Genomic DNA, 24,881 nt, shown 5'->3' with positions numbered 1-24,881 from the left:
GGCCTTCCGGCAGTGGCATTCCCAAGGCCTTATGTTTGGGCTTGGCTGGGACAGGGGCAGGCGTACTCACATGCTGTCCTGCCATAACCAGTCTGTCCTCCTAGGACTCCTGCTAGGAGTCGGACCCTCGGATGGACACTGTGGTGTGCATAATCTCCTCTTCCTCGACGTCGAGATGTTCGGTGCTCTTCAACGCCATCTTCAGTCTTCGTGATCTTCTGTCTCGGAGAGTTTTCTTTGAACGGAAGAATCTGCAGGCCTCACAATTTTCCTCTCGATGGTCTGGGGAGAGACAGAGATTAGAGACGAGTTGTTGGTCTGTATATGGAAATTTGGCATGGCACTGAGGACAAAAGCGGAATGGGGTCCGGTCCATTAAGGCTTCCACTCGGTTGGCTCGACCACGCCTGAGTTGGGCACGGGTGCCCTGAAGGGTGAGTAAAGATGTTTGACCCGAAGGTACCGAAGTGTCGATGAGAGATGGTACGCGATCGAAACAATACCGACGAGAATTAACGAGTTATAGAACTTTTCCGAATCAAACTATCGGAGCAAAAAGAAACACGTCCGAACCCGATGGCGGAAAGAAAACAATCTAACATGGAGTCGATGCCCATGCGCAATGGAGCCGAAGAGGAGTCACTCGATCCCATGACTCGAAAATACTTCTTCGAAGTAAAACAACTTGTAACACTCCGAGGCCAACACTAGATGGCAGAATATGCATAGCATTTGTATCTGCAGTTACACATGCCATTGAACACACATATATAGATATATATATATGGAAAATGTCACTTACCCAGTGTACATCTGTTCGTGGCATTAGTCGCTGCAGATTCACATGCTGTGCACAGTCCGCCATCTAGTGTTGGGCTCGGAGTGTTACAAGTTGTTTTTCTTCGAAGAAGTCTTTTTCGAGTCACGAGATCGAGGGACTCCTCCCATTTCGACTCCATTGCGCATGGGCGTCGACTCCATCTTAGATTGTTTTGCCCGCAGAGGGTGAGGTAGGAGTTGTGTATGCTAGTAATAGTGCCCATGCAATGGAGTGAATGCGTATGTACATAATAAAGTTTTAAGTAATATATTTACAAATGTACAAATGTTTAAGATCTACTTCTAAACTGCTACAGGCTCCCGGGGAGGCGGGTGGGCGCATGTGAATCTGCAGCGACTAATGCCACAAACAGATGTACACTGGGTGACATTTTCCGTTCGATGGCATGTGTAGCTGCAGATACACATGCTGTGCATAGACTAGTAAGCAGTTATCTCCCCAAAAGCGGTGGTTCAGCCTGTAGGAGTTGAAGTAGTTTGAAATAATGTTCTTAATACAGCTTGACCTACTGTTGCTTGTTGTGCAGTTAGCACATCTACACAGTAGTGCTTGGTAAATGTATGAGGCGTAGACCATGTTGCTGCCTTACATATTTCGTTCATTGGAATATTTCCTAGAAAGGCCATGGTAGCACCTTTCTTTCTGGTTGAGTGTGCCTTTGGTGTAATAGGCAGTTCTCTTTTAGCTTTAAGATAGCAGGTTTGAATGCACTTAACTATCCATCTAGCAATGCCTTGTTTTGAAATTGGATTTCCTGTATGAGGTTTTTGAAAGGCGATAAATAATTGTTTTGTCTTTCGAATTAGTTTTGTTCTGTCAATGTAGTACATTAGTGCTCTTTTGATGTCTAATGTATGTAGTGCTCTTTCGGCTACCGAATCTGGCTGTGGGAAGAACACTGGTAATTCTACCGTTTGATTTAGGTGGAACGGTGAGATTACTTTTGGTAAAAATTTAGGATTGGTCCGTAGAACAACTTTATTTTTGTGTATTTGAATAAATGGTTCTTGAATGGTAAATGCTTGAATCTCACTCACTCTTCTTAGAGATGTGATGGCAATTAAAAATGCAACTTTCCACGTTAAGTATTGCATTTCACAAGAGTGCATGGGCTCAAAAGGTGGACCCATGAGTCGTGTTAGGACAATGTTGAGGTTCCATGAAGGAACTGGTGGTGTTCTTGGTGGTATAATTCTCTTTAGGCCTTCCATAAACGCCTTTATGACTGGTATCCTAAACAATGAAATTGAGTGCGTAATTTGTAGGTAATCAGAAATTGCCGTAAGATGTATTTTAATGGAAGAGAAAGCTAGGTTAGATTTTTGCAAATGTAGTAAGTATCCTACTATTTCTTTTGCAGATGCGTGTAAAGGTTGAATTTGATTATTATGGCAGTAATAAATAAACAAATCTTTTCCACTTATTTACATAGCAGTGTCTAGTGGTAGGTTTTCTAGGTTGTTTTATGACCTCCATACATTCCTGTGTGAGGTCTAAGTGCCCGAATTCTAGGATTTCAGGAGCCAAATTGCTAGATTCAACGATGCTGGATTTGGATGTCGGATCTGTTGTTTGTGTTGTGTTAACAGATCTGGTCTGTTGGGTAGTTTGACATGAGGTACTACTGAAAGGTCTAGTAGTGTTGTGTACCAAGGTTGCCTTGCCCATATTGGTGCTATTAGTATGAGTTTGAGTTTGTTTTGACTCAACCTGTTTACTAGATATGGAAGGAGAGGGAGAGGGGGAAAAGCGTACGCAAATATCCCTGACCAGTTCATCCATAGAGCATTGCCTTGGGATTGATCTTGTGGGTACCTGGATGCGAAGTTTTGGCATTTTGAGTTTTCTTTTGTTGCAAATAGATCTATTTGAGGTGTTCCCCAAATTTGAAAGTAATTGTTTAGTATTTGGGGGTGAATTTCCCATTTGTGGGTTTGTTGGTGATCTCGAGAGAGATTGTCTGCCAACAGGTTCTGAATCCCTGGAATAAATTGTGCTATTAGGCGAATGTGGTTGTGAATCGCCCAATGCCATATTTTTTGTGTTAGGAGGCACAACTGTGTCGAGTGTGTCCCTCCTTGTTTGTTTAGATAATACATTGTTGTCATGTTGTCTGTTTTGAAAAGAATGTATTTTTGGGTTATTATGGGTTGAAATGCTTTCAGCGCTAGAAATACTGCTAACAGTTCTAAGTGATTTATGTGAAACTGCCTCTGATGTATGTCCCATTGTCCTTGGATGCTGTGTTGATTGAGGTGTGCTCCCCACCCTGTCATGGAAGCATCCGTCGTTATGACGTATTGTGGCACTGGGTCTTGGAAAGGCCGCCCTCGGTTTAAATTTGTACTGTTCCACCATAGAAGCGAGATGTATGTTTGGCGGTCTATCAACACCAGATCTAGAAGTTGACCCTGTGCTTGTGACCATTGTGATGCTAGGCACTGTTGTAAGGGCTGCATGTGCAATCTTGCGTTTGGGACAATGGCTATGCATGAAGACATCATGCCTAGGAGTTTCATTACCATTTTGACTTGTATCTTTTGTGTTGGATACATGGCCTGTGTTACCTTGTGAAATGTTTGAACCCTTTGTGGACTTGGAGTGGCAATCCCTTTTGCTGTGTTGATTGTCGCTCCTAAGTATTGCTGTGTTTGACACGGCAAAAGGTGTGACTTCGCGTAGTTGATCGAGAAACCTAGCCTGTGAAGGGTCTGTATGACGTAGTTTGTGTGCTGTGAACACTGTCTTAGCGTGTTGGTTTTGATTAACCAGTCGTCTAAGTACGGGAACACATGTATTTGCTGCCTTCTGATATGTGCAGCTACTACTGCCAGGCATTTTGTAAAAACTCTTGGCGCAGTTGTTATTCCGAATGGCAACACTTTGAATTGGTAATGTATTCCTTGGAATACGAACTTTAGGTATTTCCTGTGTGAAGGATGTATTGGTATATGGAAATACGCATCTTTTAGGTCTAATGTTGTCATGTAATCTTGCTTTTTGAGCAGTGGGATTACGTCTTGTAACGTGACCATGTGAAAGTGGTCTGATTTGATGTAGGTATTTAGTGTTCTGAGATCTAGTATTGGTCTCAGAGTTTTGTCCTTTTTGGGTATTAGAAAGTACAGTGAGTAAACTCCTGTGTTTTTTTGTAGATTTGGCACTAATTCTATTGCGTCCTTTTGTAGCAATGCTTGAACTTCTAGTCCTAGAAGATCTATATGTTGTTTTGACATATTGTGTGTTTTCGGTGGGACGTTTGGAGGGAATTGGTGAAATTCTATGCAATAACCATGCTGGATAATTGCTAAGACCCAGGTGTCTGTTGTTATTTCCTCCCAAAGTTTGTAAAATTGGCTTAGTCTTCCCCCCACAGGTGTTATGTGATGGGGTTGTGTGACTTGTGAGTCACTGTTTATTTTGAGGAGTTTTGGGGCCTTGGAATTTTCCTCGATTTCTTGGGAATTGGTCCCCTCTATATTGCCCCCGAAAACCTCCCCTCTGATATTGACACTGGTAAGTAGGCCTTGTTTGTGAGGTTGTGGTTTCTGTGGGTTGACCTCGAAACCCTCCCCTAAAAGGTGTTTTTCGAAATGTGCCTCTGCTCTGCGGGGAGTAGAGTGCGCCCATGGCTTTGGCTGTATCGGTGTCTTTTTTGAGTTTCTCAATGGCAGTGTCTACCTCCGGCCCAAACAATTGCTGTTCATTAAATGGCATATTGAGCACAGCTTGATGGATTTCCGGCTTGAACCCTGAAGTGCGCAGCCATGCGTGCCTTCGTATCGTGATTGCAGTGTTTATTGTCCTTGCAGCTGTATCTGCTGCATCCATGGAAGATCGTATCTGATTATTTGAGATACTTTGTCCCTCTTCTACCACCTGTTGCGCTCTTTTTTGGAACTCCTTGGGTAAGTGTTCGATGAAATGTTGCATTTCATCCCAATGAGCTCTGTCGTATCTTGCCAAAAGTGCTTGTGAATTGGCAATACGCCATTGATTTGCTGCTTGTGCTGCAACCCTTTTTCCCGCAGCATCAAATTTGCGGCTCTCTTTGTCTGGAGGTGGTGCGTCTCCTGAGGTATGAGAGTTGGCTCTCTTACGAGCTGCCCCGACAACTACTGAGTCTGGTGTTAGTTGTGTTGTAATATAGATTGGATCTGTTGGCGGTGGCTTGTACTTTTTCTCCACCCTTGGAGTTATGGCTCTGCCTTTAACTGGATCCTGAAATATTTGTTTTGAATGTCTTAGCATTCCTGGGAGCATGGGAAGGCTTTGGTACTGGCTATGGGTGGAGGATAGGGTGTTAAACAGAAAGTCATCCTCAATTGGTTCAGAATGTAAGGTGACGTTGTGAAATTCGGCTGCCCTTGTGACCACCTGTGTGTAGGATGTACTGTCCTCAGGTGGTGACGGTTTTGTGGGGTAGGAGTCTAGGCTGTTGTCAGACACTGGAGCATCGTAAAGGTTCCATGCATCGGGATCATCCTGACTCATTGTAGTATGAGCTGGTGAGTGCATCAGTGGTGGAGTTGTTGCTGGTGATGCATGTGCTGATGGTGGTGGAGACGGTGGCGGGGTTGTTTTCCTTGCCACTTTTGCCTGTGGTTGCTTGTCCTTTTGTTGAAAGGCAAGTTTCCTTTTTATTTTGATTGGGGCAAGAGGGTTATCTTCCCTGTGTCCTCATGAATATGAAGCCTTCTTTGCGTGTAGTCAGGCTCTACAGCTTGAAGCTCCTCTCCAAATCTATGTAATTGGGAGGTTAATCCTTGTTCCTCTGTATAGGAACTAGTTTTCGGCTCCGAGGCTGGATGTTTCGGAACCGAAACCTTTTCGGAAGTCTTTTTAGGCTCCGAAGAAACCTTCTTTGTTTTCGGCGTGGTGTCTCTGTGCCGAAATTCTTCGGTGCCGCTGTCTCTGTGCCGAAGTTTCTCGGAGCCGCTGTCTCGGCTCCGAGGTTGCTGTGTGGCGTTATCTCGACCGGAGTCGGATGACTTCGACACCAGCATGCCCTTTTTCGGTGCCTTGGATCGGTCACCTAGTTTTCGGGTTAAGCCATGGCCTGTTGGCGGTGGCGTCCCCTGGGCTTTTGTGGACTTCTCGTGAGTCTTGATTTTCGACGTCTTACTCACGGTTTGGTGTGTTTCTTCGGCGTCGAGTTCTTCAGAATCCGACTCGCGGATGGAGAAAGCTTCTTCTTCCTCCTCGAAACGTTCTTGACCTGTCGGCGTGGACGCCATTTGTAGTCTCCTGGCTCTTCGGTCTCTCAGCGTCTTCCTCGACCGAAACGCTCGACAGGCTTCACAAGTATCCTCCTTGTGCTCGGGGGACAAGCACAAGTTACAGACCAGATGCTGATCCGTATACGGACACTTGTTATGGCATTTTGGGCAGAAGCGGAATGGGGTCCGTTCCATCAGCCTTGAAGTCGCACGTGGCCGGGCCGACCAGGCCCCGACGGGGGATCGAAAAAACCCCGAAGGGCCACCTTTAGCTTTTCAAAATTCGGTGTCGATTTGTTCTAACTAACCCGATACTGAACGCAAACAGTACCGACGATTTTTTCAGAGATTCTAACTAACTTTCCGACCCGAAACACAGAGCGAAAAGGAACACGTCCGAACCCGATGGCGGAAAAAAAACAATCTAAGATGGAGTCGACGCCCATGCGCAATGGAGTCGAAATGGGAGGAGTCCCTCGGTCTCGTGACTCAAAAAAGACTTCTTCGAAGAAAAACAACTTGTAACACTCCGAGCCCAACACCAGATGGCGGACTGTGCACAGCATGTGTATCTGCAGCTACACATGCCATCGAACATATATATATATGGAAAATGTCACTTACCCAGTGTACATCTGTTTATGGCATGTTCCGCTGCAGATTCACATGCTGTGCATTATATTTCTGCCATCTAGTGTTGGGCTCGGAGTGTTACAAGTTGTTTTTCTTTGAAGAAGTGTTTTTCGAGTCACGAGATCGAGTGACTCCTCCTCTTCGGTTCCACTGCGCATGGGCTTCGACTCCATGTTAGATTGTTTTCCCGCAGAGGGTAAGGTAGGAGGGATAGAGTATATAGGTGAAAAGAAAAGAGATGTCAATGCTAATGCAAATATATATATATATATATATACATACATACATGCATACATACACTTATGTATAAATGTTTTTTAAAACTTAAATGACTACAGGCTCCCGGGGAGGTGGGAGGGTGCATGTGAATCTGCAGCGGAACATGCCACGAACAGATGTACACTGGGTAAGTGACATTTTCTGTTTGGTGGCATGTGTAGCTGCAGATACACATGCTGTGCATAGACTACAAAGCAGTTTGTCCTCCCATAAAAGCGGTGGCTAGCCTGTAGGGGTTGAAGTTGTTTGAAATAATGTTCTGAGTACAGCTTGACCTACTGTGGCTTGTTGTGTTGCTAAAACATCTGCACAGTAGTGTTTGGTGAATGTATGTGGTGTTGACCAAGTAGCTGCTTTACATATTTCAGCCATTGGTATATTTCCTAAAAAAGCCATTGTAGCACCTTTTTTCCTTGTAGAATGTGCTTTAGGAGTAACTAAGAGTTGTCTTTTGGCTTTAATGTAGCGAGTTTGGATGCATTTTACAATCCATCTTGCTAATCCTTGTTCTGAAATGGGGTTACCTGTATGTGGTTTTTGAAAAGCTACAAACAGGTGTTTAGTTATTCTGAATGGTTTTGTTCTGTCTATATAGTACATTAGTGCTCTGTTAATGTCTAATGTACGTAGAGCTCTTTCTGCCACAGAATCTGGCTGTGGGAAGAAGACTGGAAGTTCCACTGTTTGATTTATATGAAAAGGCAAGACGACTTTTGGTACAAATTTGGGATTTGTTCTTAGTACAACTTTATGTTTGTATACTTGTATGAACAGTTCTTCAATAGCGAAGGCTTGAATTTCGCTGACTCTTCGCAAAGATGTAATTGCGACTAGGAAGGCAACCTTCCATGTTAAGAATTGCAGTTGACATGAGTGCATGGGTTCAAATGGTGGTCCCATAAGTCGCGTAAGTACTATGATTAAATTCCAAGAAGGAACTGGAGGTGTTCAGGGTGGAATGATGGGTTTCAAGCCTTCCATGAGAGCTTTAATAACAGGAACTCTAAATAAGGAGCTGTGCTGTATATTTTGGACATATGCTGAAATTGCAGTAAGATGTATTTTTATGGAAGAGAATGCTAGATTTGATTTTTGTAAGTGAAGTAAATAGCATACAATATCCTGTATTTATGCTGTAAGAGGGGCAATCTGTTTAGATTGACAGTAATATAAAAATATTTTCCATTTATTAGCATAGCACTGTCTAGTAGTGGGTTTTCTTGCTTGCTTAATAACTTCCATACATTCTGATGGCAGTTGTAAATATCCAAACTCTATGACCTCAGGAGCCAGATTGAGTGTGCTGGGATTTGGGTGCCTGATTTGCCCTTTGTTTTGTGTCAACAGGTATGGTCTGTTTGGGAGTTTGTAGTGTGGTACTACTGACAGGTCTAACAATGTTGTGTACCACGGTTGACGGGCCCACGTTGGTGCTATGAGTAACATATTGATTGTGTTTTGACGCAATTTGTTGACTACAAACAGAATGAGGGGGACGCGGGAAAAGCATATGCAAATATCCCTGACCAATTGATCCTTAGGGCATTGCCCTTGGATAGGGGATGTGGGTGTCTGGATGCGCAGTTTTGGCATTTTGCGTTTTCGCTCGTGGCGAACAGATCTATGTTTGGTGTTCCCCATTGTTGAAAGTATTTTTGAACTACTTTAGGGTGAATCTCCCACTCGTGTGTTTGTTGATTATTTCTGCTGAGAACATGTGCCAATTTGTTCTGTATACCTGGAATGTATTGTGCTACCAGGTGAATTTGATCGTGGATTGCCGATTTCCAAATTTTCTGGGCTAGAAGGGAGATTTGGGACAAATGTGTCCCTCCTTGTTTGTTTAAGTAATACATGGTTGTCATATTGTCTGTTTTGATAAGGACATTCTTCTGTGTGAGAAGAGGCTGAAAAGCTTTGAGTGCTAGGAAGACAGCTAACAATTCTAAGTGATTTATGTGTAGCTGTTTGTGCTTGCCATCCCATTGTCCTTGAATGTTGTGATTGTTAAGGTGAGCTCCCCAACCAATCATTGATGCATCTGTTGTAATTATGGTCTGGGGCACAGGGTCTTGAAATGGATGCCCTTTGTTTAGATTTGTGGAATTCCACCACTGAAGGGACATGCATGTTTGGCGGTCTATCAACACTAGATCTTGAAGTTGACCATGTGCCTGTGACCATTGTTGTGCAAGGCACTGTTGTAAGGGCCACATGTTTAGTCTTGCGTGTGGAACAATCTCAATACATGATGCCATCATCCCTAAAATCTTCATGACAAATCTGACAGTGTACTGTTGATTTGTCTGTATCTGTGTGATTATGTTTTGGAATGCTTGTATTCTTTGCGTATTTGGACATGCTAGCACTTTTTGAGTATTTAGTATTGCCCCCAGATACTGTTGTATTTGTGCAGGTTGTAGATGCAATTTTTTGTAATTTTTTGAGGAACCTAGCATGTGCAGGGTTTGCATTACGTAATGCGTATGGTTTTGACACTGCGTATGACTGTTTGATTTTATCAGCCAATCGTCTAGATATGGAAAGACATGTATATGTTGTCTTCTTAGGTAGGCTGCGACTACCGCTAGGCACTTTGTGAATACCCTTGGAGCTATTGTCAGTCCGAAGGGTAACACTTTGAACTGATAGTGCTTTCCTTGAATGACAAACCTGAGATATTTTCGGCGCGCAGGATGGATGGGTATATGAAAATACACATCCTTGAGGTCTAATATTGACATTAAATCGTGTTTTTGGAGTAGTGGGATAACGTCTTGAAGAGTTACCATGTGAAAATGTTCTGACAAGATGTAAAGAATGTCTAATATTGGTCTGAGGGTGCCATCTTTTTGGGGAATTAGGAAATATAGTCAATAAACTCCAGTCCCTAGTTGAGCTGGTGGCACAGGCTCTATTGCTTGTTTGAGTAATAGAGATTTGACTTTTTCCTGTAACAGATTGATGTGTTCTGTAGATAGTTGGTGTGACTTTGGTGGAATAATTGGGGGAGTTTGTATCAATTCTAGGCAATAACCATTGCGGATAATTGATAGTACCCAATTGTCTGTGGTAATGTTTTACCAATTTGTGTGGAACTGTTGTACTCTTCCCCCCACAGGAGAGGTGTGGAGTGGAAGGGGATGAAGCAAGTCACTGCTTAGGGTGCTGTGGAGTTTGCTTGGAGGTTTGAAATTTCCCTCTATTTCTGGGATACTCTCCCCTGTATTTGCCCCTAAAACTACTCATTGGTATTGTGGTTGGTAGGTTGGTTTTGCCTGCGATGTGGATGCCTGTGCTGTTTGTGTTCTAAATCCACCTCTAAACTAAGTTTTCCAAAAGGATCCTCTGTATGGTGTGGAGTATAGTGCACCCATTGCCTTTGCGGTATCAGAATCTTTGCACAATTTCTCAATGGCTGTATCAACTTCTGGGCCAAAAAGGTGTTTCTTATTGAACGGCATATTTAACACCGCTTGCTGTATTTCAGGTTTAAGGCCCAAGGACCTGAGCCATGCATGCCTCCTTATTGTTACTGCAGTGTTGACACCTTCTTGCAGCGGTGTCTTCTGCGTCTAGGCCGACCTAATTTGATTATTGGTGATGGCTTGCCCTTCCTCTACTATTTGCTGTGCCCTCTTCTGATGTTCTTTGAGGAGATGCTGAATTATGCCTTGCATCTCATCCCAATGGGCCCTGTCGTATCTAGCTAACAGTGCTTGTGAGTTAGCTATCCTCCACTGATACGCTGCTTGGGATGCAACTCTCTTCCCTGCAGCATCAAACTTCCTGCTTTCTTTGTCTGGTGGGGTGCATCTCCTGATGACTGGGAGTGTGCCCTTTTCCTGGCAGTGCTGACTACTATTGAATCTGGAGGAACGTGTTGAGTTATGTAATCAGGATCAGAGGGAGGTGCTTTGTACTTTTTCTCTATCCTGGGCGTAATTATCCTTGCCTTAACTGGCTCATTAAATATTTGATCGGTGTGTTTTAGCATGTCTGGGAGCATGGGAAGGCACTGATATTTTGAATGTGTGGAGGAGAGTATATTACACAAAAAATCCTCTTCCAATGGTTCAGTGTGCATGGTGACCACATGGTATGCTGCAGCCCTAGCTAAAACTTGATTGTACACAGTGCCATCCTCAGGCAGTGAAGGCTTAGAGGGATAGCCGTCCAGGTCATTGCTAGGAATAGGATCTGAATCAAAGATTCCATGGATCTACATTGTCCTGAAGTGAGCCAAAAGAGTGTGATGGTGACTCCACTGGTGTAGGACTGGTAGGAGGAGAGGTATGCAGGTGAGGAGGAGAATGAGGAGGAGAAAATTGAGGAGGTGGTGCTGGTTTCTCCTTCGGCTTTGGCACTTTAGCTGGAGGCTGCATAGTGTCCAATTCCTCCTGAAAGGCTAGCTTTCTCTTAGGTGTTAGAGGAGGTGCTGTTAGGATTCTGCCGGTTTCTTTGTGGATATGAATCCTGGCTTGCCTTTCGTCCATTACTTCAAGTATTGGCTGTACTTGAGTCTCCTCTTCAGAGGTTTTGTGGCTTTCTTTTAGTCTTTTTGAAAATCCATGTTCCTCTGTGTATCCTGTCCTTTTCGGCTCAGAAGCTGGCTTTTTCGGTATCAAAATAGATGGTGTAATGGATGTTCTCAGCTCCGAAAGAGATTTCTGAATTTTTAACTCCGAGAAATAGTGTTTGCTCAAGTCAGACACGGAGCCTTTTATCGACTCCGATGGTTTCGAAGGAGTGGCCTTTTTCAGTGCCGAACTGGCAGTTTGGTCACCGGATGTCTTTTTTTCGGGCCGAGCCATGGCCTTCCGGCAGTGGCGTACCCAAGGCCTTATGTTTCTGTCTTTGTGATGTTACAGGGGCAGGCGTACTCACATGTTGTCCTCCTGTGACCGGTCTGTCTTCCTCGGATTCCTGGTCAGAGTCAGAACCTCTGACGGAGACTGATGTCTGCATGATCTCTTCCTCCTCCACGTCGAGATGTTCGGAGCTTCTGGACGCCATCTCGAGTCTTCATGCCCTCCTGTCTTAAAGTGTCTTTTTGGAACGGAAGGATCGACGGGCCTCACAATTTTCTTCCCGATGGTCTGGGGAAAGGCAAAGATTACAGACGAAATGTTGGTCTGTATAAGGGTATTTAGCGTGGCACTGAGGACAGAATCGGAATGGGGCCCAATCCATGAGGCTTCCACGCGGTCGGCCAGACTAGGCCCGAGTTGGCCGCGTGCGCCCCAAAGGGCGCGTAAAGTTGTCTTCTCTGAAGGTAGAGATGGAAGATGTACACCCGATTGATACAATACAGACTAAAATAAGGCATTTTCTACGTTTTCCGAATCGAACTTTCGGAGCGAAAGGAAACAAGTCCGAACCCGACGGCGGAAAGAAAACAATCTAACATGGAGTCGATGCTCATGCGCAATGGAACCGAAGAGGAGGAGTCACTCAATCCTGTGACTCGAAAACACTTCTTCGAAGAAAAACAACTTGTAACACTCAGAGAACAACACTAGATGGCAGAAGTAGAATGCACAGCATGTGTATCTGCAGCTACACATGCCACAGAATATGCTTGGCATGTGTATCTGCAGCTACACATGCCATCGAACAGATATATAAATACACACACACACATCTATATATATTTATTTTAAAAAGTTGGGGCTAGGGGCATCCCCCCCCATTAAAGCAGACTGAGTGTGTGTGTGTCTGACAGTGTATGTAAAATGACTGATACTTATTACGTGATGCTTCTAGGGCTAGTGCCCTAAAAGAAATGCCCCACTCACATACACAAGATACAACACTCAGAGTATAAACTGGAGGAGCCATTTTTAAGAAACCTAACATACATATTACTTTGAAATGTAGCTAAATTTTGAGCACACTCCATCTTTTTTTGTTATTGAATCTAATTAGTGGCAAATGGTCTCAGAGACTCATTTTTCGAATGATAAACAGCAGCTACCTCTTCTTGCACATTGACAGTTTCAGTTCTTGGGAGAAATTGTGGGGGGAAGTCCTCAACTCTTACCGGATATATATGTCCTCTCTCTTCTTTTCTTTAAAGAAATTCTAGAAAAATAGAAATCAAAAATTGTAAATCACAAAATTGCACTTTAGGTGTAAAGAATAAGCTTTGCTCTTTTATTAAGTATTAAGTACAGAAAGGTATTTTTCGTTTAGTATTCCTAGCAAAAGATGGATATTATACAAAGTGTGTTTCATAGTAATGACATGGATGAGTTTTAAAATGTGCCAGGGTAAGTCTGAGTCACCCAATGGCTTAGAGATTTTAATCGATATAGTGTTTTTTTTAGTTTAACTTTTTTTTCTGTTCTATTTAAATGTATGTGAAGAATGTTTGTTGCAGTTCTATTCTAGGTTCATTTGGAAATTGTGTCACTAGGTTCAGATACCAATTTAAGTATATTTTTATTAGTACATTTATGTGAAAACATATGTATCTGGGGCACAGCTATTTAACAGTTCAGACGAGAAATAATGGAAAATGGCAAACTGACCACAGAGCTACAAAGCAAAGAGTGCAATGATTAGAACTTTTCACAAGTTAATATTAAGTGATAGGATTCCAAAGTTTGGAAAACTCTGCATAGATAACAAACATGCCCTCTAAAATGAGTTTTGAAACAAGGACCATATGATAAAGTCTCTCATGAAAAGAGGTTAAAGGGTTACTCTTCATAACTGATCAACAGTTTGCTCTTGAGTCGAGAACAGTATTTTATGTGCATACAACAGTGTGGCACTGCTTTCCTCACAGAGGTTCTTTTGTTACTGTGCAGTTCATAAGTTACAATCGTAATCTAGCACAGTGAGTTATGAAATGCCATGAAAGAGCTGCATGCTAACTGCATGATAAAGGTTAGAAAGTTATGTTTTTTCCCAGTCTTTCATCTTTCTTGTGCTGCTAAAAAAGGTTTGCGTGAGTAGAAATAGGTTATTATTATAAAAGTCAACACTAACTACTGTGTTATGTTCTGAATCTTGAGTTTGTGCTTCTCCAGACCAAGCACTCTTAGAAAATGTGCCTACCAGAGTGGATAACTTGTGAATCCTACACATTGTAGTCTCCTATAAAGTGATCTGACACCCTACACTGGTATTAGAGGTGCTATAAAACAAATGAATTACATGTGAATCAGAGGCTATGGAGAGATGAGAGGCCCTTATGGTTTTACTTCCTTTCTCCACCACATATTTATGTGAAAAGGCTTTCTCATATATTAGGTACCTAAAAAAAAAAATTGAAATCGCTTGGGAACTGTAGAATCTGACCTGAGGATTCCGCTTTCCTAAGTAAAACCAAACATTGAAAAGTTAATCGCCAAGGTGCAGCGCCAACCTTCCCATTAAAATGTTTCGATTTTTGCATATTTTTTCAATATAAAATAATTATATCATTAGTAATTCGAGTATTTGTTTTGTGTGTACTTGTTTGTGCATTTTATGCAAATTACTGGTTTAATGTTTTAAATTTAAAATCGTACAAATTGCTTGGGGGTCCCTGGCTTCCAGTAGTGATTCAGTAGGAGTCCTCAGGAGTCAAAAGGCTGGAAACCACTGTCCTAGGGTATTGATTGAGAGGTAGCTCCAGGGACAAAGAGAGAGGTCGCTTTTGAAAACAGTCCAGAATTTGCTCTTGGGAATGAGCCAAGAAGTCACTCTCACCAATATGCCAAGAAGATGAACTTAAGAACAGGTCACATGTCCACTCTTGGAAACGGATCAATAGTTTGTTCTTGGTAATGTGTAAATGTTGCACCTGGGCACATCTTAAGAGGTAATTCCAGGGATGTGGGTCAACAAGTCTTGGAAAGCATCAAGAGGTCACACTTAGGCTCAGGTCAAGAGGTCAATAGGTGACTACTTGTAGTGGATCACTTTGTTGCTCTTGGGATTGCATGTTGGGATTGCTGTGGGGATTGGATCACAGGGTTGCTCCTAACATGGACCAAGAAGTTCCTTTTGTGAAAGCATCAAAAGTGGCTCTTGGAAGAGTCAAAGGGTGGCTCCTTGTATTGGGTAACAAGACAAATTCACAACATTCAGTCAAATGGATGTGCAAAGGATGGATACGGAGACTGCTTGATACAATATAGATCCAGTTTTAGTAGTTTGATGAATAGTGGATCTTTGGTCTGGCAATTATGTGGGTTTTAGCCACTTCTGAGCATCTCACAGTTTCCTATGCAGTCCTATTTATGAACAGTCAATTTATTAGCTGTTGAGACTAAAGATAATAGGGTTACTTTTTCCAGGTAATGCATGCCTGCTTTCACGGACATTATACCGACAGTACCAGTATCCTGCAGGAAAACATGCTAGCAGAATATTGCTTACCAGGACATTGACAGTGCAGCTCATGCGATTTTCCTTGCTTCCATCATGCATTATGGTCCTGTAGTCAAGAAGATTTTCTAATAGGCTACTGACCAAGAAGGTAAATGCCTCTCCAGGGCTGGATAAAAAAGTGTGCTTCCGACAGTGCTCCAGCAACCTGAAGAAAGAGGTAAACATTAAAAAAGATACGACAGGAAGTAAGCAAGAAAGGAATATGTAAAGATGAGACCTAGAGAGCAAGATGAATTTTCAATAACCTGAAAAAAAGAATAAACAGAACAAAAGTCATTGAAGTGCAAATGAAAGTCAAGTAAAAGAATTAAGAGCAAGACTGAAATTGTAAAATGTAGAATGAAAAAGTAAGCTTAGGAAAGCATCTGCGCTTTAGGTACAATCACCAGGTTTTACATTATCATTAGCACGCTATCCACCGTACTAGCAGTTGCTGTGTGTTTGCCTCGCTTCTAATGCAGGTATAACATTTAATCAAGCTGCAGGGTCAGAGCAAACTATAAGAGATTACGAAGACATGCTTGTCGTCTCACCTCCCTAAATCCTGAAATATACTGTTGCCAAACAGATTATAAACAGTGAAGCAATCATGGAGATGCTGGCACTCCCTCACATTCTTTAAATGCCTTTAGTAAGAGCATTCCATCCACAATGCATAAGCATATCCTTTTCCTACTTGGATTTGTTTCAGTTGCTGTGCTTATTGTTGCATGTGGTTACATTTTTCCCAGTGTTGACAATTTAGCCAACAAGCATTGCACTCAGGTAAATTAACCCAAGGGCTTTATCAATGCCATAAATCAATTAATCTGTACCACATGTTGATTAGTTCGTTTTTGTGTAAATAAGTATGTGGTTATACTCCTCACCATGTATGTAAATTCAAACCGAACATGAAAAGAGATCCAAGACAGAAATGTACAGTTTATACGCTTCGGATGGAATGTGCTTAATGAATGCACTGGAGAATCAGAATCTGCACAATTGCTTCATATCACTTAAACATGACTGAAATCAGTCTATCAAAGAGGAACCTATGAGCAACCCACTTAAAGTATTTTTAAATGCAACTAGCCGGGACATACCGAGCCCTCAAGAATTTCAAAGTGCGTAGATTTCTAGTAGGTTAACAATTCCCACATCCATAGAAAATGCTGGCCCTCAGTCTAATGGTTTTCTTCCGCTTCAGGAATGGAGGTAATATTTAGAGGTGTGTGTCTGACCGGTATGAATCAGAGTACCCGTTTTGATGGAATTCCATTCATAATGTGGCAGTGGAGATTCACAAAAAGCTTTTTGGGGGGAAGTTTATTACCGTGGAAAAGCTATGGACAGGGGATGTAAGCAGGAAGTGATTCTGTAGTTTGGTCTCTGGTGAGTCACCAGGCAGCATCACAGTGCTTCGACTGCATACAGCACGGGGGGGGGATGAATCTGAACTTTCTGGTTAGCTACAGACGGAAATTGCTTTGTGCAAAAAAGCAATTTTAACGCAGTAGAGCAGAGTGCAGCATAAGATTTTGGGAAGAATTTCAATCGGATTTCAACCACTTATGTCCCGAATCAAAGGACTTCATTGAGCCACACAGATCGGCTAAGTTTTACTTCAAATCCAGCTGACATAACAGTGATTTCTGCTACAATGAGAGCTGATCAGTGCTTTATCTAAGTCCAGCGGGTGATACCTCAATGAATATATATTTCTTAGCGGCACTTAATATCAGAGGTTAATCTGTTTTTTTAGTTCTTGGCAATGAGCTGGGGTGAGAAAATGATTTGCCTAGGAGTATGTTAGTCCAGATTAGTAAACCAGGACAAAACACTCTTCTGTCATCAAGTGTTTTGTCCCAAGACTAGATGTCTTTAGTAATTTGTTTGCAGGTTTGAGACGGTAACCTAACAAGTCTAATTTTGCAATCCAAACAAATGGATCAGTGACATTGCCTATGCAGGTTGGTGAGTAGTGAACATTTCAAAGAAAGAAAAACCCAAATAGCAACAATCACAAGGATAAATCCAGCAGAATGATGCAACAACATGTGACAACAATGAAGGGTTTTAGGCCGATTATCAGATGGTACTGGGATTGCATTTTCCTACAGCTATATGTTATAATCTTGGGTTTACACATCACTCACTGACAGTGGACGTTCAGACAGGTGAAGCACCAATCACTCCACATGATCAGTAACAATAGTTCTCGAAGAAGAAAGAGAATAATGAATGCTTCTGCTTACTCACAGCTTCTCTAACAATACTTTATACTGTTCGTCCCCACGGCCACCTTCCACTTCCTGGTCCAGCTTAGTAATTAGTTCATTTTCAAACTAAAAGACAAAATAAAGAGAAGTTTGAATACGGATAGTGTGCAAGCGTCAATATTAGACAAAGACTAATGGTCTGTCAAAACAAAGCCACTGTGAAAATGGAACGTAACTTATTGTCAATGAAGTAAAAATTGATTGGAAATAAGAAACTGGAACTGCACATTATTTACCAGGGCATAGGCACACTGAACGCTCGTCTGAAATTATAGAATGTAAACATGAATGCAGATGTTTGAACAGTACAATGTAGATCTTTTAAAACACCTTCAATAATGTTGCCAATTGTAATACTGGAGTATTTGTGGCTGACTTTAATAGGGAGAGACCTGAACAGGTACAAAATAAAATATTACTGATTCCTATTTGTAGTGAAGTTACAGCTGTGATGGTGCCAGTTTACTGTTCACTGTTGCGATACTAGGGTGATTCAGTAAAGAGAAACAGCTGAATGTCCGCCTACCTTGAGTTACCCCACAGCACCATACACCCAAGGGAAATAGGTGAATGGTGGGTGCTTACCCTGCACATCCCATCTTCTTCAGTCTCCCCAGGGTATTCACATATATTGTGAAAGGTGGGTACTGTGGCATAGTCTTCGGCTGACTCACTTGCCTTCACCTCAGAATTATATAGGTCAACATGAAAGAGCAGGGGTCTGCCCTGCTCGGTAGCACGAATCAGGGTGACAAGAACTACTGATTTGTGATCCCTTTACTTTAGCAAGGGAACACAGAGCAACATGTTGAGTGTTGAACGAAGGACAAGTCCAGAGGAGCAAACAGGAATTATACTGATACATAGGAAGGGGAATACAGAACCTGATGAAAGTGGGAAGGATGGATATTTCCCAGACGAAGTGGGTAGAACATGTTTTTCACTATTATGTATGTACTCATCATGTATGAACGAAGGAAAGGAAGAATGGAGCCATTTATATTTGGAGATGGTGACATATCGACCTTCACAGACTCTTCATAGCTGATTTATGATGGTTTGTTCAGCAGGTGGGAAATCATCTGGAGTACACAAAATTAATTTATAGGTGAATACAAGCCCAAAAAAGGTGTTTTCAAACCTCACGGTGTCATTTGGTGTAAACAAATGAAGCACTGCTCTCCCTGTCTTTGATGTTCCAATCATGAAAACCACTCTGAAGTTGATATACTCTACAGTTCAATGTTTTGTCCCTTCAATGAGTATTTGAAATGTTTTCATTTTAGATGTTATTATGATCTAACAATAGGATGTTAGGACGTAGGAGTATGTCACATACTAGATTGTTTCACCTTTAATCAGTAGTGTAGTAGTTTGAGTAGAGTTAGCAATTTATAAATGTCAACCCATAACCCAGACCTCACGTCTGACACCCACAGTCTTCCTGTGCCAAACTCTTTCCACCATGTCCCCATATTACAAATCATGCACAGCAAGAGTCAATCAATGAATTTTTTTTATAGAGCGCGCTACTCACCCATGAGGGTCTCAAGGCGTGGGAGGGAGGGGGGGGAGATAAAAAGAAAGGAGGGGGAGGGGGGCAGGGAGGGTCACTGTTCGAACAGCCATGTCTTGAGGCTCTTTCTGAAGAGCAGGAGGTCTTTGGTTTTGCGTTGGTGGGGAGGGAGGGAGTTCCAGGTTTTGGGGGCGAGGTAGGAGAAGGACCTGCCTCCTGTGGTGGTGCGTTGGATGCGGGGGACTGTGGCTAGGGCAAGGTCGGCTGATCGGAGGTTGCGTGTGAGAATGTGGAAGTTCACCCTTTCGTTGAGGTAGATTGGGCCGGTGTTGTGGAGGGATTTGTGAGCGTGGATGAGGGAGGATCTTGAATGTGATTCTCTTGTCTATGGGGAGCCAGTGAAGGGATTTGAGGTGTGTTGAGATATGTTCGTGGCGGGGAGGCCAAGGACAAGGCGTGCGGCTTTGTTCTGGATTCTCTGGAGTTTGCGTTTGAGTTTGATGCCGGCATAGAGGGCCTTACCGTAGTCTAGTCTGCTGCTGATGAGTGCATGGGTGACTGTCTTCCTGGTCTCTGGGGAATCCATTTGAAGGATTTTTTTATTTTTTATTTTTTTTTTAGAGTGCGGAGTGTGTGGAAGCAGGAGGAGGTTAGGGCACTGATTTGCTGTGTCATGGAGAGGGAGGGGTCTAGGATGTAGAGTAGCCCTGACACAACCATCTGAAAGCACTCTGCAGCCTCTCTCATGGGTAGATAGCAAAATAATACAGTAACTTACATAGACAAGGGATCCTTGCAAGTCTATGGATAGAGGGATGAATCATGCAATAAGAGAAAAGTTGAGGAAATTTGGCTAATCATACTGGCCAAAATCTGGGAAAAACGTCTTCAAGGACTGACAATTTGCAGTTGAGTAACTGGGGTACAACAACATATAGATATCCCTTACATAAAGCAGTGTTGTAGTTTGGGAGTTGACAGTAAAGTTCAACTATATAACCACAAGCCATACAGGCCCCACTCAAAGCAAGAAGGAAAGGCAAAGATAGAGGTTGATAATACAGTGCTTCATTGTGTTAGATGACTACATGCCACACTTAAGCCCAACGATGCACTTGCATGTACTGTACTCCATTTAAGTTCTAAACCCCTACCAAATTAACTTTACTCTTTAGAAGTACATATGTTCCTGATTTTCATTAAAAGATCAACTCCCTATCACTGAAGCGTCCTCAGAGTAAACAATATAGCTTTAACTGTTTCTCTCCCCACTTTTATTGTCTGGCTTTCTGCCATTCAACTCTTCTACTGTGGATCAACACTCCTTTTACTGTTTGCCACTAGTGGATTTTCCACTCCTAAGCAGTCCTCACCATATGGAAGTTGTGGTTGCCACTGAAGTTAAACTCGTACTGCATCATGTCGAAGAAGATGGGAATGGTTGCTTTACGCAGCTCTGGTTCAGGAACCAGGGTGACCTCCAGAATGGGACCGACCATGGCAGGGATGAACTTGATTTTGTGAGGGCCTGGAACAAGAGAGAGAGATAGGAGTCTCTATCATTGTATGTCAATAACAGTGATGTTACAACTGGAAGATACTCGAGTGGAGTACTGGCAATTAACTTACTAAAATACCTAAACAGATTTTAGGCACGCTGACTGAAGCCACAAAATAGGTGAGTCAAAAATACAGAGTTACACAGCGTTTCTCACATGCAGCAACACAGGAAGGAAATGTTTGCTTCTTTTGAAGGCAATGTAGCACTTGCAACATGCCATTTATTCTTCTTTACTTCTTTGTTAGGATCAAAGACTGACAATATGGCATACCGCATTGTACTATAAGAGCATACCATAACATGTCATAGCACACACTACTATACTCAAACATACCACAACTGTATCAACCACTATCCATATTTAATGTAAGTAAATAGTGTAACAATAATGTAGTATTTTGTGAGCATCCCTTGACTAAACCTATTAGCTTTGCCAATGCTTCTTTTAACTATTTAGTGGGCACAATTGCTTCTTTTTTTTTTGCAAAACCAGGGCCCTCTACTTTACAGAACACTCCAAGGGAACTCCCAAGAAATGACAATTTATGGTACATGCAATGCACTCATGAGTGAACTTTGTATATTACTTACCTAGATTAAACCACATATCTCTGATCTTGAAGCCAATCTGTTTCCTCATATCTCCGTACCTTAAAAAATACATGTATTTTTATTTGACAGTAAAAGAAGTGACTGAATAGTTTACGTATTTGCTAATTATTCCTTCACAAGCATGCATGTTCAACGTAGGGGCAACCTGCAATTTTGGCTATACAAATATCAGTTTAATATACATGACTTTCCAACATTAAACATGAAATGTGACTCACAATTAAGCTCCCTGCTCTGTGTTCTATTTTATTTTGTTTTACATTTTTGATGTTTACCACAGCCTTACCCTCTGAAGGGAGAAATCATAAAATTAATGGGCTAAACATTTGCAGTACAGTTCTGCGTCGTTTGCTGATCACAGGGGTTGAACCCCAGCTGTGGTAACTCAGCTTTTCATTCTTTTCATGTTGCTTATTGAAGAACTATTGAATTTTGCAACAAACATCTATCATTAGAGCATCAAAAGCTCAAATTTGTGTACGCCCCCATTACACTACATGTTACTAAAAACCTTCACTCTTGTGGGCTCTATAATATATCAAGGCAGGCTGACTTCAGCAATTCACTTTTAAAAAACCCAAAAGTTAAAGTATTTTTATGGTCACAAATTAAAAAAGGAAAACCAGTGAAATTTGAAAGTTATGGTCAGCTACGCAATCCATAAGTCATGCCTAGCGTAACTGCCAAACCATAATTCACACACCAAATGCAGTGCTCATTTCAGTGTACTTCTTGATTTGTGCCAAAGCTTGCTCAAGAACAGGTCTGAGGGGTTGTGGATCCATAGGAGATTCTGTAACCAAAGGGTGACATAGTTCCTGTGATTGCCAAGGTTATGGAGGTTAGGGAGTCATAAATACAAACATTGGTGTTCTAACCACTCCAAGGTGGTGGAGAGCCGTGGCATGGGGAATAGGAGTCATACCATAGCCAAGTTGCCAATAGGTTCCCCTTCTGGGTCACCACAGCCTGAGCAGTATTGAAGAGTTGTGTTCTTAATCATTATTCACATGGCAACTACTGACGAGCTTACTCGCTCCTTGCTCCAGTTCGCACCCAGCTCCCCTCCCTTTTGCAACTTTGTTATTTTCTCATGTTCCTGCGGGTAGCTTCTCTAGTCAGTAATCATTATGCTGCTGCTATCTACTTCTCGCTCTTCCACATTCAGATCCTTTCATCATAGGCTCTCTGGATTCAGCCTGTTGACCAAGCCATCCAATAGCCTTTAGGTTGTGAGCGGAGTAACAAATGATTATATATATTTGAATAATCTAGTTCTAAAGGTATTTACTTGTTGAATGGATATATATTTTGCTTACTGGTGGTGATAAAGGGACGCCATAGGCCTGACACTCCAGTTTTTCTCCTTTTCTGCTCTCATTTAACCTGTTTCTCTAGGACCTGACTCTACATGCTCGTGATCATTAGATAACCATGAAGGATGTTAGGCTTCAGGGAGGCTTGGGCCTATCTGCTTGGGTTACAATTCTAGACACACTTGGGCTAGCTTGCCAGGCCAAAAGATGTATCCAACTGGTAATGCAGAGTATGAAGCTAGTAACAGAAAATAAATAGAGAGAACTTAAAAAGCTGCTAATGCTGAAAGAGGCATTTTGTTGGATAAATTAAATCAGTTACAAAGCAAGAGCACTTCAACACCATCTACAACAACAAGGTTTCCCATTTGGTAACTTTGTTTCCCCCACCCCACTCCCACTACAGTTTACCATAGGTGTGGCAAAAGTCCCCTTTATGTTGAGCTATTTGACAAGAGATGCCTTAAACTGGGCTACGGCATTGAAACTGAAGAATGATCCATATTTATCCAAATATGTGAAGTTTTTAACTCAATTTCTTGGAGTCTTTGAAAGTTAAAAGTCTAAACAGTAGGCTCATTCAGATTTAGTAAATCAGGACAAGATTCTCACGTTTGTATCTTAGTTAGTTTCAACAATATTTATCTGTAGCTTCATAGACAGATGATGTAGATGCTGCATCATAATCTAAGAAAATACCTCAAACATGCTGTATCCAGAGATGTGAACAGACTCACATCTACTGCTGCTTTCATTCATCTAGTTCTACAAGCTGGTCAGCAGTTAGCTAATTGCAGAAAAGAAAGAAAACAAGAAAATCAATGTTCCAATGTATTCTTCCTTTCCTCAGACACTACTTTACCTCTGTCACCTTCAGTTAATGTTGGTTCAATGAAAGAGACAATGTGGCCTTGTTTTTTTCCAAATTTACAAATCCACCAAAAAGATGATTGTCAACACAGTACCCCTGCGTCCTCTCATTGTGGGAGCTAAGGGCCCAACATAGAGCCATCTGGTGTAGCTTTATCTCCTCCTTACAGGGATGTGACAGAAAAGAGAACATAGGGTGCACAATGGATTGTCCAACAGGGAAGAGTGACACTATTTCTGGAAGAAAGAAGGCACAAGTCAGGAATCAGCTTGCCAGTGAAGAAGGTATTGTAAAAAGACTTGACTAGCAATGTCTGCAGCTCACTGACTTGATTGGAAGAAGTTGTTGTAATGAGGAACACAGGTGTCAGAGTTGGACGTCTCAAGGAACAACTATAAAGCGGCATGAATAGAACAAATATCAAGAATGTCACAATTAAATTCAGTTCCTTCTTTGGCAGTGGTGAACATGTGAAAGTTCTTTCAAGAAAAGAATCACACAGGGCAACTTAAATAAAGAGAGTGTTCAGGCTAATGAATTAAAGCTACAAGGATCAAAACAATCTTTTAAAAGTGCCACAGCACAGCATTGCATGGCCAAACACAGCATGATTAAAAGGATCTCAGACAACTTACATTGGTGGAGGGTCAACCTGCTTCTCCTCGCCAAAGGTGATGAACTAGGACCAACAGCCCAAGTAAAAAGATTGGAAGGGCACCGAGCAGCCACTTGTGAAGGCAAATCAGATCATCTTAGCTGCTTCTCTTTGCATAGAGAGTGCATAGAGTGTTGATTGTGCAGGTTTAGGTGCAACATTTTGCCCTGCCGTTGGAGCAGCTGTGGTGAGCAGATGCTGGGGATATGTAACTCTGAAACATGAGTTTAGCAGTAGGATGCAAATAAATGAAGGGGCACAGAATCCTAATGAAGGCTAAAGGTGCATCCTAGAGACCACTGAGAAGGAAACTGTACAGCACCATAAGGTAAGACACAATATCTTCTGAAAGTTGCAAAACGATCTACCAACGGTATGTCCCAGTTGGAGAAGATGCCCTGCAGCACCCATGGGTGCAGATGCACTCATGATCTGCAAGACAATACGTACTGAGCCTTATACACCCTGATGTTGAGGGACCCCACCAGGTCACCCACTATAAAAGAGAAATCAATAAGATCCAGCTACTGTAATAGTCTCATGTCTTCCAGACAAATGGCATGGAACTCTACTTTGCCTTGGCTGTGCAGTACCACATGATGTCATATGGTATGTGAGTACTTGGATCGTCCTGTTCCTGATGGAAGGAAGAAATGATCTGAAGGTCGGGCAGATGGTTCACAGCTCCAAAAGATGTATCTTCCGGCACTGCTCCCAGGGAGGCCAGAGGCC

At 42.2% G+C, this 24,881-nt stretch overlaps 1 protein-coding gene across 1 annotated transcript in view; it reads right to left on the bottom strand.

Moving 5' to 3' along the window:
- Positions 1-24,881, bottom strand: part of DOCK5 (dedicator of cytokinesis 5) — a 799,955-nt gene that overhangs the window by 208,919 nt on the left and 566,155 nt on the right. The window contains exons 32-36 of the mRNA XM_069214140.1: positions 21,287-21,345; positions 20,508-20,662; positions 17,599-17,684; positions 15,346-15,502; positions 13,016-13,056 (exon numbers count right to left, since the gene is read on the bottom strand). Coding sequence (XP_069070241.1) covers positions 13,016-13,056; positions 15,346-15,502; positions 17,599-17,684; positions 20,508-20,662; positions 21,287-21,345 — 498 coding nt within the window. The remainder of the gene's footprint in view (positions 1-13,015; positions 13,057-15,345; positions 15,503-17,598; positions 17,685-20,507; positions 20,663-21,286; positions 21,346-24,881) is intronic.

The sequence above is a fragment of the Pleurodeles waltl genome, chromosome 11 (assembly GCF_031143425.1).
Source record: "Pleurodeles waltl isolate 20211129_DDA chromosome 11, aPleWal1.hap1.20221129, whole genome shotgun sequence".
Taxonomy (NCBI): Eukaryota; Metazoa; Chordata; class Amphibia; order Caudata; family Salamandridae; genus Pleurodeles; species Pleurodeles waltl.
Note: the sequence above shows the minus strand (reverse complement) of the source record. Positions and strands in the feature narration are given on the sequence as shown.